At 36.4% G+C, this 16,422-nt stretch overlaps 1 protein-coding gene across 1 annotated transcript in view; it reads right to left on the minus strand.

The window, feature by feature from the left end:
* Positions 1 to 2,116: 2,116 nt before the first annotated feature.
* The window catches only part of DYTN (dystrotelin), a 61,014-nt gene continuing 46,708 nt past the window's right edge, over positions 2,117 to 16,422 (minus strand). Inside the window, 3 exon segments of the mRNA XM_063086341.1 lie at positions 2,117 to 2,214; positions 12,452 to 12,929; positions 15,497 to 15,656. Of these exon segments, the coding sequence (XP_062942411.1) occupies positions 2,117 to 2,214; positions 12,452 to 12,929; positions 15,497 to 15,656 (736 nt within the window).

Below are 16,422 nucleotides of genomic sequence, written 5' to 3' on the forward strand. Positions count from 1 at the left end.
AACGAATGATTGAGAGCCAGTTTGAATGTCAGATATGTTAACAATTCCCTTGCTTTTTCCATTTCAAAGGAAGCCTCAGTAAATATTTTCATTGAAGGTTTTAGGGCCTTCCTTAAGCTAGAAATCTTATCTAAGGTGTTATTCTCAGATGACACTGTTTCATGAGAGGATTAGCCAAGTCCTTACAATAGGGAAAGGAAGAAAGCCTGGGGAAAGAGCTGGGGGAGAAGGCCCAGCCTTAGCTCGTAGTTGGTTGGGAGGATGAGCCCTTTAAAAAGCTGCCACCCTTTGACTACCTGTTCTACATAGGCTCACGACTTTGCTTTTGTGCTCCTTTCTCTAATGTCTTTTATCCTATTCTTCAAAACCATCACATAAACTCATTACCTCTTGTAAATCATTGAAAAGACACCACTCTTGGATAATGAGCTTGCAGAAGAGCCTGCCCTTTGCTCCTCCTTCACCTTGGTACTCCACAACAGGGCTTGGCTATATTTTTCTGTAAAGGGTCAGATAATAAATATTACAGGCTTTATGGGCCATCCTGTCTCTGTCACAACTAATTAACTTCTGCCTTGGTAGAACAGAAGCAGCTATCATAATACATAAATGAATAAGCATGGTTGCATTCCAATAAAACTTTGTTTATGGACACTGAAATTTGAATTCATACCACTTTCAGGTATCACAAAATATTATTCTTCTTTTGACTTCATCAACCATTTAAAAAAATTCAATAAGCACTCTTAGGTCACGGGCTGTACGTAACAGGCAGTGAACAGGATTTGGCCCATCACTGTAGCTTGCTGACCTAGGCTCTAGGGCATGCATATCAAGTTTGTAAGGAACAAGTTGGGACGAAGTAAGAAGGAGAGTGAATATATTAATGACAAAACCAAAATAAAAAATTTATGATAGGCTGAAAAGCAAATTTAAAAATATTACGATGAGACTGAACGTGAATAACCCTATCCTAATCCTATATAACTGAACATTATTTCACTCTGTAAACAATAGTAGGAATTACAGATCATGTGAATAAAAATTCACAGCCTCTCTGAATGTAACATGAACTGAAGGTCAGGATCAATCATAAACCAAACATTGGAATCATAACAATATGTATTGAGAGAAAGTATAGATTAGTGGTTAGAGGACAGGCTCAGGAGCTGGGTTCAATTCCCAACTTCACAAAGTACTGGCCAAATGACTTTGGATAAGTTACTAAACTTTTTTGTGTCTCAGTTTTCTCATAAAATAAGATACCTGCTTTCTACGTTTGTTGTGAGGATTAAATGAGTTAGTACATACACAGTGCTTAGTAACTAAGCATTCAATACTAACAGTAAAAAAAAAAAATGTTAGCTATTACTTCGGACATTATTAAGTTAAGCATCTATAACCTAATCCAACATACAAGGAAAAAAGACACACAGGTGTTTTGGTGAAAATCATCAGATGTGCTGCTCTAGAGACATTCACATTGTTTTTATTTTATTTTATTTTGAGTTACTTATTGATTCATATACTGTTGTATGTAAGAAATACAGAGACATCTGCATAACTTTCATCCAGTTTCCCCAATGGGAACATTCTAGTACAACATCTAGTACAACGTCACAGCCAGGAAACTGACGTTTCAAATCCAGAGTTTACTTGGATTTCACCAGTTTTCCATGTAGTCAATTGTGTGTATGTGTATTTAGTTCTTTGCCAAACCTGTTCTCCAGCAGGAGCATCCACAAAGAAAATTAGGTCATTAATTCAGTAATTTAAATGATACGTGAAGAAGGCAGTTGCATGCATTCATGTAGACCACACACTTGAATATTTCTGCCAAAGTATTCAAAGTAAGAATGGCCCTCGGATGGAAACTCGGCACATCTGGATTCAACTCTGCCACTTCTTTCCTTTCTCTCCCCTGCCCACCCAGCCTCGAGGCTTTACTCTAAGACACATGAGTAGGGAGATTAAAAAATAAAACTTTTCTTCTTCATAGTTGATACCAATCTATTGAGAGAGAGTTCTACCTCTCTTGTAATTCTTTTAATACACATTTCGAAAATGCATTTTGCCATCACACCAAGGGGCCTTTGAGCCTGGACTCCTTCTCACTTCAAATTGGGCAAGCAATTTGATCAATAAGGGTAGAGAAGGCCCTGCACACCTGCTCAGCTCCACCATACAGGTCCATGGGTACCGAAGACTGTCGACCTGAAATCAACAAACAAGAGAGTCTTTCAGAGAAATGCACCTGTAGGTTTGCCTTGGGTTCAGTGTCCTCCCAAAACTTAATCCCCACTGTAACTGTTGAGGGTGGGAATCCTATTATGGTAATTGAGAGGTGGGGCTTTGAATAAGTGATGAGATTGTAGGACCATGCTGTAGTGAATGGATTAATAATGGTGGTCAGGGTGTGGTTCTGAAAGCTTTAAAAGAAGAGCATATGAGAAGTTAGTTTCTCTCTGCTCCACATTAGTCTACCATGTGAGACTCTGGGGTCACTGTTGCCACCTCCAGATGTGTTCCCTGGACTTTGGACCTCCCAGTCTCTGAAAGTGTAAGCAATAAATTTTGTTTTCTTTATAAATTACCCAGTTCAAGGTATTTTATTATAAGCAACAGAAACTGATTAATACAAGGTTCTCAAGGTGATCTTGATAAAGCTCTTGCGCGGAGAAGAAATAGAATCCATTTCTGTTCAGTTCCTGAGGACAATGCTCTTTCCATAAGCTAGCTAGCAAATAAGATGGCTATTATTTATCATGATCAATGTTACTGTTCCAACCAGGTTGTGGGTTCTTAAGAGGCATTTTCCTATGGCTCCTAGCCCAAATCTGAGTAGCTGGAAAGCCCATTATAGAGCAGTGGCTCTCAAACTCAGGTGTAGATCAGAATCACCTGGACAGTGTTAAAACAGATGGCTGACTCCCACCCTCAGAGTTCTGATTCAGTCTCTCTGGGATGGGGCCAGAGAATTTGTACTTGTTTTAAGTTCCCAGGTGATACTCATGAGGCTGGTCCAGGGACAAAATTTTGACAACCACTGCTGTGTAACTACTTGACTTATGGTTTTAGTGGCCCCTGTGGTCTGTGTTGCAGAAAGATCTATAATTTGGCAGTTATCAGCCATAAATTGCTGTTCATAATCTTTAAGAGTTCTGTTTCTAGGAATTAATCCTACAAATGTATTAACATATGAGCACAAAGATATGTTATAAGGATACTCACCAAAACTTTTTTTGATAATAAAAAATTGGAAGCTACTTAATTATATACCAGTAAATAAATTATAGTACATTTATACCCTGGGATATTATGCAGCATTTAAAAAAAGACATTGCTCAGTGTCTAAGATACTGAGCAAGTGAAAAAAGCAAAAATATAGTGTGATGTAAGTTATGTTGGAAAAGTAAAGACATACATATATGCAGAGGAAAAACCTGAAGGAAAACTCACTAAACTGTTACCAGTGGTTATATCTGAGAAATAGGTGGGATGGGTAGAGGGCATGAGTCAATTTTTAAAAATCTGTGCAATTCAGCATTTTAATTTACAGTGAATGTGTAGTATTATATTATTTGTGTAATAAAAATAAAACCACAGGAAATGAAAACACGGAGAGGCTTGTTTCGGTAGTTATATACATTTGTTACAAGATTTATATTGTGGCTCCATCTGTGCTGTTTTCTGTTGAACATGAGGAGACGGTTCATGTCCTTTTCACTCCTTCTATCCTCTAACACTGCTCCAGAGTGACCCTCTTACACTGCTCCAGAGTGACAATGAATAATATGTTATGCCTGACTCCAAAACCTCATCCAGAGGCAAACTTCTTTTAGGATATTCTGTTTCTCAGTCCACGGTGATAAAAACTTAAAATATGGCAATAAAGAAATAGGGAAGCTGTAATTCATTTCATATATGGGAATTTTTCTTGTTGTTTGGCTGATTTCTTTTTCAGTTCCAGTTCCTTGAAATGTTAAAGTAGCCAAAGATATGCACCTAGCACCTAGCATGTTGCTTGGCATACACTTGGAATTTAATATATGTTACGGCTGAATTAATAGAGCACATAGACTGAATACCTGTGAACTTGACAGTTCAAAGGAAATGGCAATGGCAAAATAATTCACTTAAATGCAATTAAAAATATATCTGGTCTCTGAATAAATCAGGAATGTGAGAGGAGGCTACAAGAAGGGTGAAATGTAGCGATTAATATTGGGTTATCTAATCCATGATTATTCTTCTAGGCATCTGAAATACTGAGCACATGTCTTCCTTACAACAATAATCAAGCAAACCAATATGTATTGAATATCTGCTGTGTTACTAAGACCTCTCCCTTGAGCTCCAGATTGTACACATTGATTGCCTCTTTGATATTTCTATTTAGATATCTCTCAGGCAACTTACACTTAATATGTTCAAAACGGAACTCTGATTTGCCAACCCCAACTCAGTTTTCCCACATTTCCCCACTGCAATAAGTGCATCACCATCCACCCAAGGTAACACTATCACCTCTTGCCTAGACTACAATAGGCTCTTACCTGGTCACCCTCTTGCCCTTCTCCAGGCCACTCTCCACACAATGCCAGAATGTTTTAAAAATATAAACCTACCCCATTTCTTTTTTTTTTTTTTTTTTTTTGTCTTTTTGTGACCAGTAAGGGGATCGCAACCCTTGGCATGGTGTCGCCCGAACCGGGCTCAGCCAGTGAACGCACCGGCCATTCCTATATAGGATCCGAACCCGTGGCGGGAGCGCCGCTGCACTCCCAAGCGCTGGACTCACCCGAGTGCGCCACAGGGCCGGCCCAAACCTACCCCATTTCTAAATGAATACTCAGCACTGAGCACAGTGCTTGGAGCATAGTAAATTCTTGATGAATATTTGTTGAATAAATGTATGAGTGACTGAATGATGAACCAACTGGACATTCTTTCTGCCTTCATGGAACTGACATGCTGGAAGTCTCTTTTCTCATTGAACAATTACTTCTTCTTTTTCATATATATATATATATATATATATATATATATATATATATATTTATATGTGATAAGAAAGACAGAATGAGTAATACATATGTCCATTAGGATTCCAGTGAACAGGCCAGCCCGTGGCTCACTTGGGAGAGTGTGGCGCTGATAACACCAAGTCAAGAGTTAAGATCCCCTTACCAGTCATCTTTAAAAAATAAAAAAGATTCGAATAAACACTTCTAGGATTCCCAGGAAGTATTTGAGATTATCTTCTCCATGAACAAGGCAAATATACAGTGTTGAAATTCTCTCTTGTAAGTTTGCTAAACACTGTTTTTTATTTCCCTAGAATTTGCTAAATTTGAGGCTTTATTTTCTGATCATTTAAAATGATAGTTTAGACTGATGGTTCTAGGTGGGTAAGAAAGGAACAGTAATGACCCCCTCCCACATCCCCACCCTTAACCATGTATGCCCTTGAACATATAAAATCATGTCATCTGCAAACAGATCATTTTACTTCTTTTCTGACTTGGATGCCTTTTATTTCTTTTTCTTGACTAAGTTCCATTGCTCTGGCTAGAACTTCCAATACTATGTCGAATAGACGTGGTAGGAATGGGTATCCTTGCCTTGTTTCTGACCTTAAAAAAAAGATTTCAGTTTTTCCCCTTCTGCCTGGTGTTAACTATGGGATTTTCATATATGGCCTTTATTATGTTAAGGTAATTTCCTCCTATTCTTAGTTTGTTGAGAGTTTTTATTATGAAAGTGCATTGAATTTTGTCCAACACTTTTTTTCTGTATCTATTGAGATAATCATGTGATTTTTACCCTTCATTCTGTCAATGCGGTACGTCACATTTATTGATTTGCATATGTTGACACATCCCTGCATCTCAGGGATACATCCCACTTGCTCATGGTGTATGATCCTTTTAATATGCTGTTAAATTCAGTTTGCTAGTATTTTCTTGACAGTTTTTTCATCTATGTTCACCAGGGAAATTGGCCTGTAGCTTTTTTTCTCACAATGCCTTTGTCTGGTTTGGTATCAGGATAATGCTGGCCTGATAAAATTATTTAGGAAGTGTTCCCTTCTCTTCAATTTTTTGGAGGATTTTAAGAAGGCTTGGCATTAATTCTTCTTTAAAAGTTTGGTAGAATTCACCAGTAAAGCACTCTGGTCCTGGGCTTTTCTTTGTTGTGAGGTTTTTGATTACTGATTCCATTTCCTTATTTGTTATTGGTCTGTTTGGGTTTTGTTTCTTCATGATTCAGTCTTGGTAGGTTGTATGTTTCTAGGAATTTACCAGTTTCTTCTAGATTATCCAGTTTGTTGGTGTATAGTTGTTCATAGCAGTCTCATGATCCTTTTTATTTCTGACATTTGTTCTAATGTCTTGTCTTTCATTTCTGATTTTGAGTTTTCAACTTTTTTTTAGTTTAGCTAAAGTTTTGTCAATTTTGTTGATCTATTCAAAAAATCAACTATTTTTGTTGATTTTTTCTATTCTCTATTTCATTCACTTCTGCTCTAATTTTTATTATTTTCTTTCTTCTCTAAATTTGGGCTTAGCTTCTTTTATTTTTATTTTTATTTTTTATTTTTTCCAGTTCCTTGAGGTATAAAGTTAGGTAGTTTACTTGAAATCTTTACATTTTCTTTTTTTTTTTTTAAGTGGGTGTTTATTGCTATAAAGTTCTCTCTTACTACTGCTTTTTCTGTATCCCCTAAGTTTAGTATGCTATATTTTCATTTTAATTTATCTTGAAATATTTTCTAATTTCCACTTTTATTTCTTCTATGACCTATTGGTTGTTTAAAAATGTGTTGTTTAATTTCCACATCTTTATGAATTTTTAAAGTTTTCTTTCTGCTATCGATTTCTAGTTTTATTCCATTGTGGTTACAAAAGTTATTTGATATGATTTGTTAAGACTTGTTTTCTGATTTAACATATGATTTATTGTGGCGAATGCTCCATGTGTGCTTGAGAAGAATGTATATGTTGCTGCTATTGGGTGAAATATTCTGTGTTTGTCTCTTAGGCCTATTTGGTTTATAGTGTTGTTAAAATCCACTGTTTCCTTATTAACTTTTTGTTTGGATACTTTATCCATTATTGAAAGTGGAATATTGAACTCTCCTACTATTATGGTATTGCTACCTATTTCTCCTTTCAGTTCTGTCAATGATTGCTTCATACATTTAGATGCTCTGATGTTGGGTACATATATTGCTATAATTGTTATATCTTCCTGACAAATTGAGCCTTTCATCATTACATAAGGTTCTTCTGTGTCTCTTGGACATAAAGTCTATTTTCCCTGATATAAGTATGGTCGTCCCTGCTCTCATTTGGATACCACTTACATGAAATACCTTTCTCCATTTCTTTGCTTTCAGCCTATGATTTCTTAAATCTAAAAGCCTATGATTTCTTAAATCTAAAGTGAGTCTTTTGTGACAGCATATAGCTGGTGGGGTTTTTTTGTTTGTTTGTTTTTGTTTTTTTCCATTCAACAAGTCTATGTCTTTGATTGGGGACTTTAATCCATTTACATTTAAAGTAATTGTTGATAGGTAAGAAACATTTTGCCATTTTGTTAGTTTTCCATCTGTCTTATATTTCCTTTGTCCCTCTTTTTTCCTCTTTTGACATCATCCTTTGTGTTTGTTGTTGTTGTTGTTTTGTACTGATATAATTTGATTTTTTTGTGTGTGTGTATCTCATATAAGTATTTTATTTGTACTTCCCATGAGGCTTACATAAACCATCATATAACAGTCTATTTTAGCTGATGGCAACTTGACTTCAATCACATACAAAAACTCTTCATTTTTAATCCCCCCACAGATTTTGTTATTGACATTACAATTTATATCTTTCTATATTGTATATTTGTTAATATATTATTATAGTTATAGTTATTTTTAATACTTTTGTCTTTTAACTTTTATATTAGAGTTAAAAGTGATTTTACCCTACTATTTCAGTATTACAATATTCTGCATTTGTCTTTATATATTTATCTTTGCCAATGAGTTTTTGGGTATAGTATTCTTTGTTGCCAGTTTTTGTTTCCAGTACTTTGAATATATCATCCCATTTCTTTCTGGCCTATAAGGTTCTGCTGAGAAATCTGTTTATAATCTTTTTAGGGTTTCTTTGTACACAACAGGTCATTTTTTTCTTGACACTTTCAAAATTCTCTTTTGTGTTTGCCTTTTGACAATTTGATTACAATGTGTTTTGGTGTGGCCTTCTTTGAATTCATCTAATTTGGGGTCAGTTGGGCTTCTTGGATCTGAATGTCCATTTTCTTCCCCAGGTTTGATAATTTTTTGGCCACTATTTCTTTGAATAAGCTTTCTGAACCCTTTTCTGTCTCTTCTGTTTCTAGAACTCCTACCATGCATATATTGTTCTACTTGATGGCATGCCATATGTCCCTTACACTTTCTTCACTATTTTCCATTCTTTTTTTCTTTGAGTTTCCAGATTCTTTCTTCTGCTTGATCTAGGCTGCTGTCGAAACCTTCTACTGAAATTTTCAGTTCAGTTATTGTAATCTTCACCTCCAAGATTTCTATTTAGTTCTTTTAAATTTTTCCATCTTTGTTGAAATTCTCACTTTGTTCTTGTATTGTTTTCCTGAGCTTGCTGAGCATCTTTGATGGTCATTTTGATTTATCTGTCAGATAATTCATATATCTTTGTTTCCTGAGGGTCCATTTCTGGAGCTCTGTCTTATTTCTTTGTTTGGACAATGTTTCCCTGTTTATCTCTCTATACTCTTTGTGTTGGTATCTGTGCAGTAGAAACAATAGCCACCTTTCTTAGTCTTCACAGACTGGCTTTCTACAGAGAAGACCCTTGGCAATCAACCTGGTCAGAGGTTCTGGAAACTTCTCAAAACTTTATCCTACTCCCAGCTTCCACTTTTGTTCTTAGCAGCCTCTGGCATCTAGAGTGTGATGGGTCCTGTCAGTACTCTGAGACAGGTGAAATAGAAGCTAGTTCCTCGAACAGTCCCCAGAAGAGTTAGAATGTTGGACACATGGTCCAACTATTTCCCTCCTGAATGAGAAGCTAGCATCTGGGTTTTACTCACCTGCTTGCTTTGTGCTGAACCTTGGGGAAGAGCTGTGGCGAGTGCTTTCATGCTAGTCCAGACCATCATCTTGGTTCTCAAACCTTGCCCTTCTAATCCCATCACTCTATTTTTGTGCATTCCCTTCTCAACATCGAAACCTACAGTGGCAAATAGGGATGAAAGAGAAGCGGGGTGAAGAATTTAGAAGATGTACACAAGAGATTTTACTCTCAAATGGAATGAAAATAATCTAACAAGGCAGTAAAACAAGAGGATTATGTCTTTTTTTCTCACCACAGAAGCAAGAAACATTAGAGTTTTTCAAATCTAATTTCTTTACTGCAAGTTTTAATCAAATTGTTCAAGGCTGAGTTTTAGTCTTACATTTGGAATTTAAAGAGGTTTGAGGAACTCTTTCTACACAACTTTCTCTTTTTAATTAAGCTCTGATAGTCTCTTGAAATCCCACTATCTTAGATCTTGGTATTGAATTTTACTCTATTCAGTTAATGTTAACAACTGCCCAAAACTGATCATTGGGTTTGTTGTTTTAGTCTACTAAACCTTTATGTAATGTAAAGTTCATCTTAATTTCCAAAATGTGTTGACCTCTTAGCAAAGCTGCAATCCAAAAGAGTAGTGACTACTAGGAAAATCACCACAGTGGGTGAATATATTGACACTCGGTCTGAGTAAATCTTAGTATGTTACAAACAGTAGATCTTTCTAATTTTTCCAACAATCTTCAACTTAAAAGAAGAAACCTGGGAGAATAAAGCGATCAGAAACTTCCTGTTGTTATCTGATGGATCCATGAGAGAGAGAGAGAGAAGTAAACAAAGGTAATCAATACTTTAATTTAGCTTGCTTCACATATTCATCAGTATGGTTATCACATTTCAGGCTCTGATTAAGTATAGCGTGATTTTGATAGGCATGAATAGATTATGGATAAATTGTGGAGCATATTTTTTTAATCCATATAGCCAATGGCTAAGTGGAGTCTGAAAACAGGATCATATTCAATATCAGATTTAATAGGAATACAAACTTAATTAGAAATATTTGAGTTAGGAGTGCAATACTCCTAATATATAATGCAAAACAGTAGCCATGAAGATTAACATAGATCATTATGCTTAAAGGCTTCAAAGAAATAAGACTAATACAAAGGAAATAAGACTGTGAACTTAAATCTTAATAATTAGTATTTGTTGTATCATCACAAAGTACAAATACCATAATAACAAAAAGAGAAGATATGTACCTTCTTGCTAATATTATAAGCACATTTGTATAATAAAGCATACTTCCCACAGAAGCATCTCAATGGTTCTACTGAGACTGTAAGTGAAAGCAGAGGTGAGTTTTTTGAGACTTTTTTTGTATTTTATACAAGACTGGATAATGCTAATTGCACATTTATACGTTATTGCATCATCTGAATTTAGAAATACACTTTACCCTTTTATGATTTTCTTTTAATGACGTAATGATGCATGTATATATATGAGGGTACTTTGAAAAGTTCTTGGAAAAATAGAATTAAAAGAATATAAATCTTTCCATCAACTTTTTGAAGTACCCCCATACACACACACACACACACACACACACACACACACACACAGACCCTGATAAAGTTCCTTAAAATATGCATGAATCTTCTAGCTTTAGGTATTAAACTAAATAAATGTTGGGATATTATCTTCCAAATATGTGTAGTGGACCTGGTCTATTAGGAATCCAAAATGTGCAATATAAACACTATATTCGTGGGGGCTAACCCAATACAACATTTTAGAAATCAGCATCTTTCGTCAGCTCATTGGGAGAAACAACAAAGTAAAAATAAAAACAAGATGAAGATGTCAAAGACTAAAAAACTTTTCTTTACAGCCCAATTTTATGTGAAATTTTCCTAAAAAGGTCAAGTGGATATTGACTTTGCTTTGAATACTCATCATGACCCCAAGGATGCTTAGATGGAAAAACAGTGGGTGGAATTTCATGTTGGCTTAAGAATCAGGCACAAGGAGTTCTCATCTGTCTTTGTCTCAGGCAGTCCAAGCATGCTCTGGCATCTTTGTGAACTTGTTTTCTCTAATACAAAGATTGTAACTCCAACTCCATTTACTGTAGAGCTTTTCAGAATCACCAAATAATTACTTCATTGATTTGGCTTTACCAAGTTCTCTATAAAACAGACATTATTATGCATTCAGTTTATAGCTTTCCAACTGTCACGGTCTGAATTATGTTCCTTCCTCCCCAAATTCATATATTGGAGTATATACTGGATACCCAGTATGTAGCATGTGATTATATTTGGGGATAGGGTCTTTAAAGAGGCGATTAGGTTAAAATGAGGGTATTCAGGTGGGCCCTAATTCGATATGACTGGTGTCCTTATAAGTGGAGAAAATTTGGACATAGACGTGCACAGAAAGAAGATGGTGAGAAGACACAGGGGGAAGATGACCACCTGCAAGACAAGGAGAGAGGCTCAGAAGAAATCAGTGCTGCTGGCACCTTGACCTTACATTTCTAGCCTCCAGGACTAGCCTCCAGGACTATGAGAAAATAATTTCTGTTGTTTGTTTAAACCATCTAGTCTGTGATACTTTGTTATGGCAGCCCCAGCAAACTAATGCACCAACTCAGAAACATTTTGAAACAGCCTCGTCTGATGCAAAAACACATGAGAACGTTAGCCTTCATTTCCTCCCAAGTCTCTACCTGATCACTCTCACATAAAAGATCTTAGGCTTTTTAAAAAAGAAATGTACATATTTATATCTATATATTTCAAAATACTCTAGTAGTTAGAAATAAGATAATATCACTCCAAAACAGAAGAAATAACTACAGTAAAGAAGGACTTTTAAAAAAAATTAGTTGAGTTTTAAAAGCAACGAGTTATAGCTTGTGGAGAAGATGGATGATGGTACCACTTATATTATATAGAAACCTTACCCAATTCTCCTCTACAAAGAGAGCAGCATTATTATCCCCATTTTTAAAGGGTGACATCAGGCTCCCCAGTTATATATGATTTAAGACTACTGATAATAATAATTGCAATAACAAAATAATAAGCATTTATTGAATGTTACCATGTGCCAGATGCTGTACTAAACTGTCACATGGTTTAGCACCTTTTATGCTCACAATAACCCTATGAATTAGGCAATACTAGGAATCAAGTTAAGAGATGCTTCTGATGTCCAAAAGATTCAGAATTCTGATTTGCACTAGAGGAATTGTAGCTACTGGGCTAATGTTATAAAATCAAGTGTTTTAAAAAGCAGCCTGAATCCTTGGCCATCATTATCTCCATTGATTATAAAAACCTTACCTGATGTCATTTCTAGACTGAAGGCATCAATCAGTTTTGACAATAGTTCTTGCAGTTCCTCTTCCTCCAGCTCATCCTTTCTCTCCTTGATGTTAGCTGTCTCTTTCCTTTCCACAGGTTCCAGAGCAGGACTCTTCTTTTCAGCAGGAGTAATTTGGAAGGTGTCCTGCAGCAGTCCATCCTGAGTTAAGGATCTAAGGATTTCCTTCAGCATCTTTTGTGCTTGGCTTTGTGTCCTGGTGCTATGCAAAATGGTCTCTGGTGATTCTGATTTTGGAAGAGCACGCTCTGGATGTGTTTTGACTTTGGTGACTTCTGTCAACCATGGCAGGGTTAGGAAGTGGTTCCCATCCTCAGTGGCATTCTTGATCTGGGAAGCATCTCCTCCTTTCCAAAACCTTTCAGCTGAAGAATGGTCAACCTTGATTGCCATATTTTGACAGGAGGAAGATGAAGGATGGAGTGTCTGCAACATTGCCTGGATAAAGAAAATTTTAGTTATGAAGTTAACATTTATCTCACTTTTTTCACAAATGTACTCAATTTCAATATTCCAATAGCAAATTCTAATGCAAGAATTTTCTTTCTCCTCTCAAAATATGTTATTATTCATTTAATATTATGCCGTTAATTTAACATCAATGTAAACTTTCTACAAGAATGGGAATGGCTCAGGTTCTAAAATATCACAGGGAATAACCACAAAAAATTTGGGAAAATTCTAGGTTCTAAAAAAAACCCAGCTTCTAAAAATATCATAAGCAATTTCTGAAAACATAAGCATATATTGAATTGATAGATAAAAATTATTTCATTAAAACATGTTGATAATGATCTGTCTAGCAGCCATAAGGATAAAATCTGAGGATGTGCTCCATAAAAAGCAGTTCTCAAAGTGTGGTCCACAGACCCTAGGAGATCCCTGAGACCTAGGAGATCCCTGAGACCTCCCTGTGAGGTCAAATTTATTTTCATAATGATATTTAGATGTTATTTGACTGTTCATTGTATTGATATTTGTCCTGATGATTCAAAATTAACAATAAGTAAAGCTGTTTGTGCCTGTATTAGTTCATTTCTGTTGCTTTTAACACAATACGTGGAACTGCATAATTTATAAGAAAATGAAATCTATTGCTTACAGTTTCAGAGGCTGGGAAGTCCAAAGTCCAGGGAACACATCTGGTGAAGGTCTTGTTGGTGACGGTAATGCAGGGGTCTCATGTGGCAGAATGGCAGAGAAGAGAGAGAGACACTCTTACATGCTCTCCTTTTAAAGCCCTCAGAACTATGCCCATGAACTATGGCATGGCTCTTACAATCTAATCACATCTTCAAGGCCGCATCTTTCAATTATAATAGCATTGCTTACCCTCAACAGTTACAGTGGGGATTAAGCTTCAACGACTTTGGGGAGGCCATTTAATCCAATGCAGTGCCTTAGCACAAATGAAGGCAGTGTCAGCAAACAGTGCTAATAGTCAGGGCATTCTTCACCAGCATCTACTAACAGCTAAAGAAAAAAAGCCAGTCCCACTTAAGAAAATCTTTAATGGTGTAGCAAGAGTTCTTAATGTTTTAAATAATAACACACGTCATTTTAATACTGTGTGTGATGAAATGCGAACTGTGTGTAAAACACTCTGATGTATACTGAAATACAAATGTCTCATGTGTCCAAGAAGGACCAACAGACAGACTACGGTTATTCAGACATTTTTTCAAAAGTTAACAAAGGGAAGATGTAGTGCAAGGAAAACAGCAATATATGTTGTCAATTGTTAACAGTTAAGCTGTCAAGCAAAAATTAGAAGTTTAGGAAACCTGCATCTACAACCATGAGCTTGATAGCTTTCCAATTCTTTAACAATTTTCTGATGAAATAAGTGGCGAGATTAATGAATATGAATTTTCTGGATCTTGTATAATGAAACGGGTGAGCATTAGAAAGTTCAGCATAGCTCAGTGAGCCCATATTTTCCAGATGACCAATGCATGATGTTAAAAAGCCATGCGTGTGTAGAAGGTCCATTCAAATCACATACAAGAACAGTGGATTTAAATAAAATGGAGTGTGAAACAGAAGTGGTTTCACATTCCATATTGCAACTGTTCTTTAAGAAACTATCATTTATCGTGTTTTGGTGTAGTATCAATTATTTGAAAGGCTATTAAAATACTCCTCTCTTTTAACTGCAAATGTGCGTGAGACCAGATTTCTTCATATGCTTCAACCAAAACACCTTGCAACAGATTAATCGCTAAAGCATTTATGAAAATTCAGTTGTCTTTTATTAAGACAGACATTAAAGATATTTCAATATTCCAATAGGAAATTCTAATGCAAGACTTTTCGTTCTTCTCTTAAAATAGGTTATTATTCATTTCATTCTATGCTGTTAGTTCCATGTCAACCTAAAACTCTCTGTAAGAGCTGGAACAGCTCATGTTCTAAAATATCACAGGGAATAATCACAAGAAATTTGGGGAAAGTCTAGGTTCTAAAAACCCAGTAAAAAATGTAAAACAATGCCCCTTTTCTAAGTTTCTTTAAAAAAATATATAGTTATTGTTTAAAAATGTTACATATAGAATGGGTTTATTATTCTTATGTTTTAATTAGTTAGTAATTTTAAACAACTTTTTAAACATTTAAACAATTTTTAAACATTTTAAACAACTCAGTTTTAATTTTCACTATGGTAAATAGCAAAAATAGATACAACCCATTGAAACAAAAGCTGCTTGGGTTTTTTCAAAGCTTTTTTCAAGAAAGTACAAGGGATCCTGACACCAAAACGTTTACAAACCAATGCTGTAAAGAACCGCTTTGTTCCAGGTCTATTGTTTCTACCTTCATGAGGGGGAAGGATAGAGTCTTCATGAAGGGGAAGTAGGAGGAGGCCAGGGTGTGGGGAGAAGAGGGCCAGGGAAGAGGCTGATCAAAGTACAGCATGAAGCTTCAGGCCACAGCCCTCCCTTGGATGGCAGACTTGAGGGTAGACTCCCAGGCGGTCCAGGTGGCCAGTGGCTCTGCAATGATACCTGTAGGTCCTGTCGCATCTGCTGTAGCTTGGTCCATAGACTATCCTGGTTGGTTGTGAGTTCTTGAATCTTTGTTTCAAATCTGTGATTTTTTTCTTCCTGGGAGGTATAGATGGCTTGCAACTTGTCTTTGTATCCATTTAACTATTTTTTAAAGACCCTAAAAAGAGAACACTTTTGAGTGGTTTGGTAGGGCAAGAGGCGAGCACGCTAACCAGAGCCCTAGCAAGATGCACTCTGGATCCTTCCTGGGGGAGGAGACACTCGTGAAGCCTGTGCCTTAACTACCCTCTACCATCGATCAATAGATAGTGTGCTGTTTTATACCGTGTGTTCACCACACACAGCTGCCCTTTGTGTCCATTATGTACATAATTCCTCCAAGAATTTCATGCGCTTTAGAGGTATTTTAGAAAACTCACCAGCCATGTTATGACTTACTTTTTACAGCATACCCTCACTGGCTACTTAAATTCGATTAGTGACTTTATTCATTATCCTTTGTCTAGAAATACTCCTTTCAAATACTAGTATACCTGTCATGGCTAAACACCTAACACTTGACCAAAACCATAGGGAAGGAACGATAATGCAGTTCATGAATTTTGGGTCAGTTTTGGCTTCTCTTCCTGTCCAGTTGTTCATTGGTTTAAGAATGAACCACGTAGTCTGGGTAATTCTTTTAAAACACAAGGCAGGTCGTGTCACTCCTCTGCTCAAAACTGTCCAGTGGCTCCCCTCAGTTAGAGTCAACCAAAGCCCTTATAGAGGCAGACAAGGCCTGACAAGATGGCCAAGACCCCCTTCCCTCTGTGACCTCGTCTCCTGCTTTCCTGCTCACTCACTGCCCTTCAGCCACACAGAGCTCTTGGCTACTCTTTGAACATATGTTTTCATGTTTTCCCCTCACAGTCTTCTGGTCCCAT

Source organism: Cynocephalus volans, chromosome 1, assembly GCF_027409185.1.
Source record: "Cynocephalus volans isolate mCynVol1 chromosome 1, mCynVol1.pri, whole genome shotgun sequence".
Taxonomy (NCBI): Eukaryota; Metazoa; Chordata; class Mammalia; order Dermoptera; family Cynocephalidae; genus Cynocephalus; species Cynocephalus volans.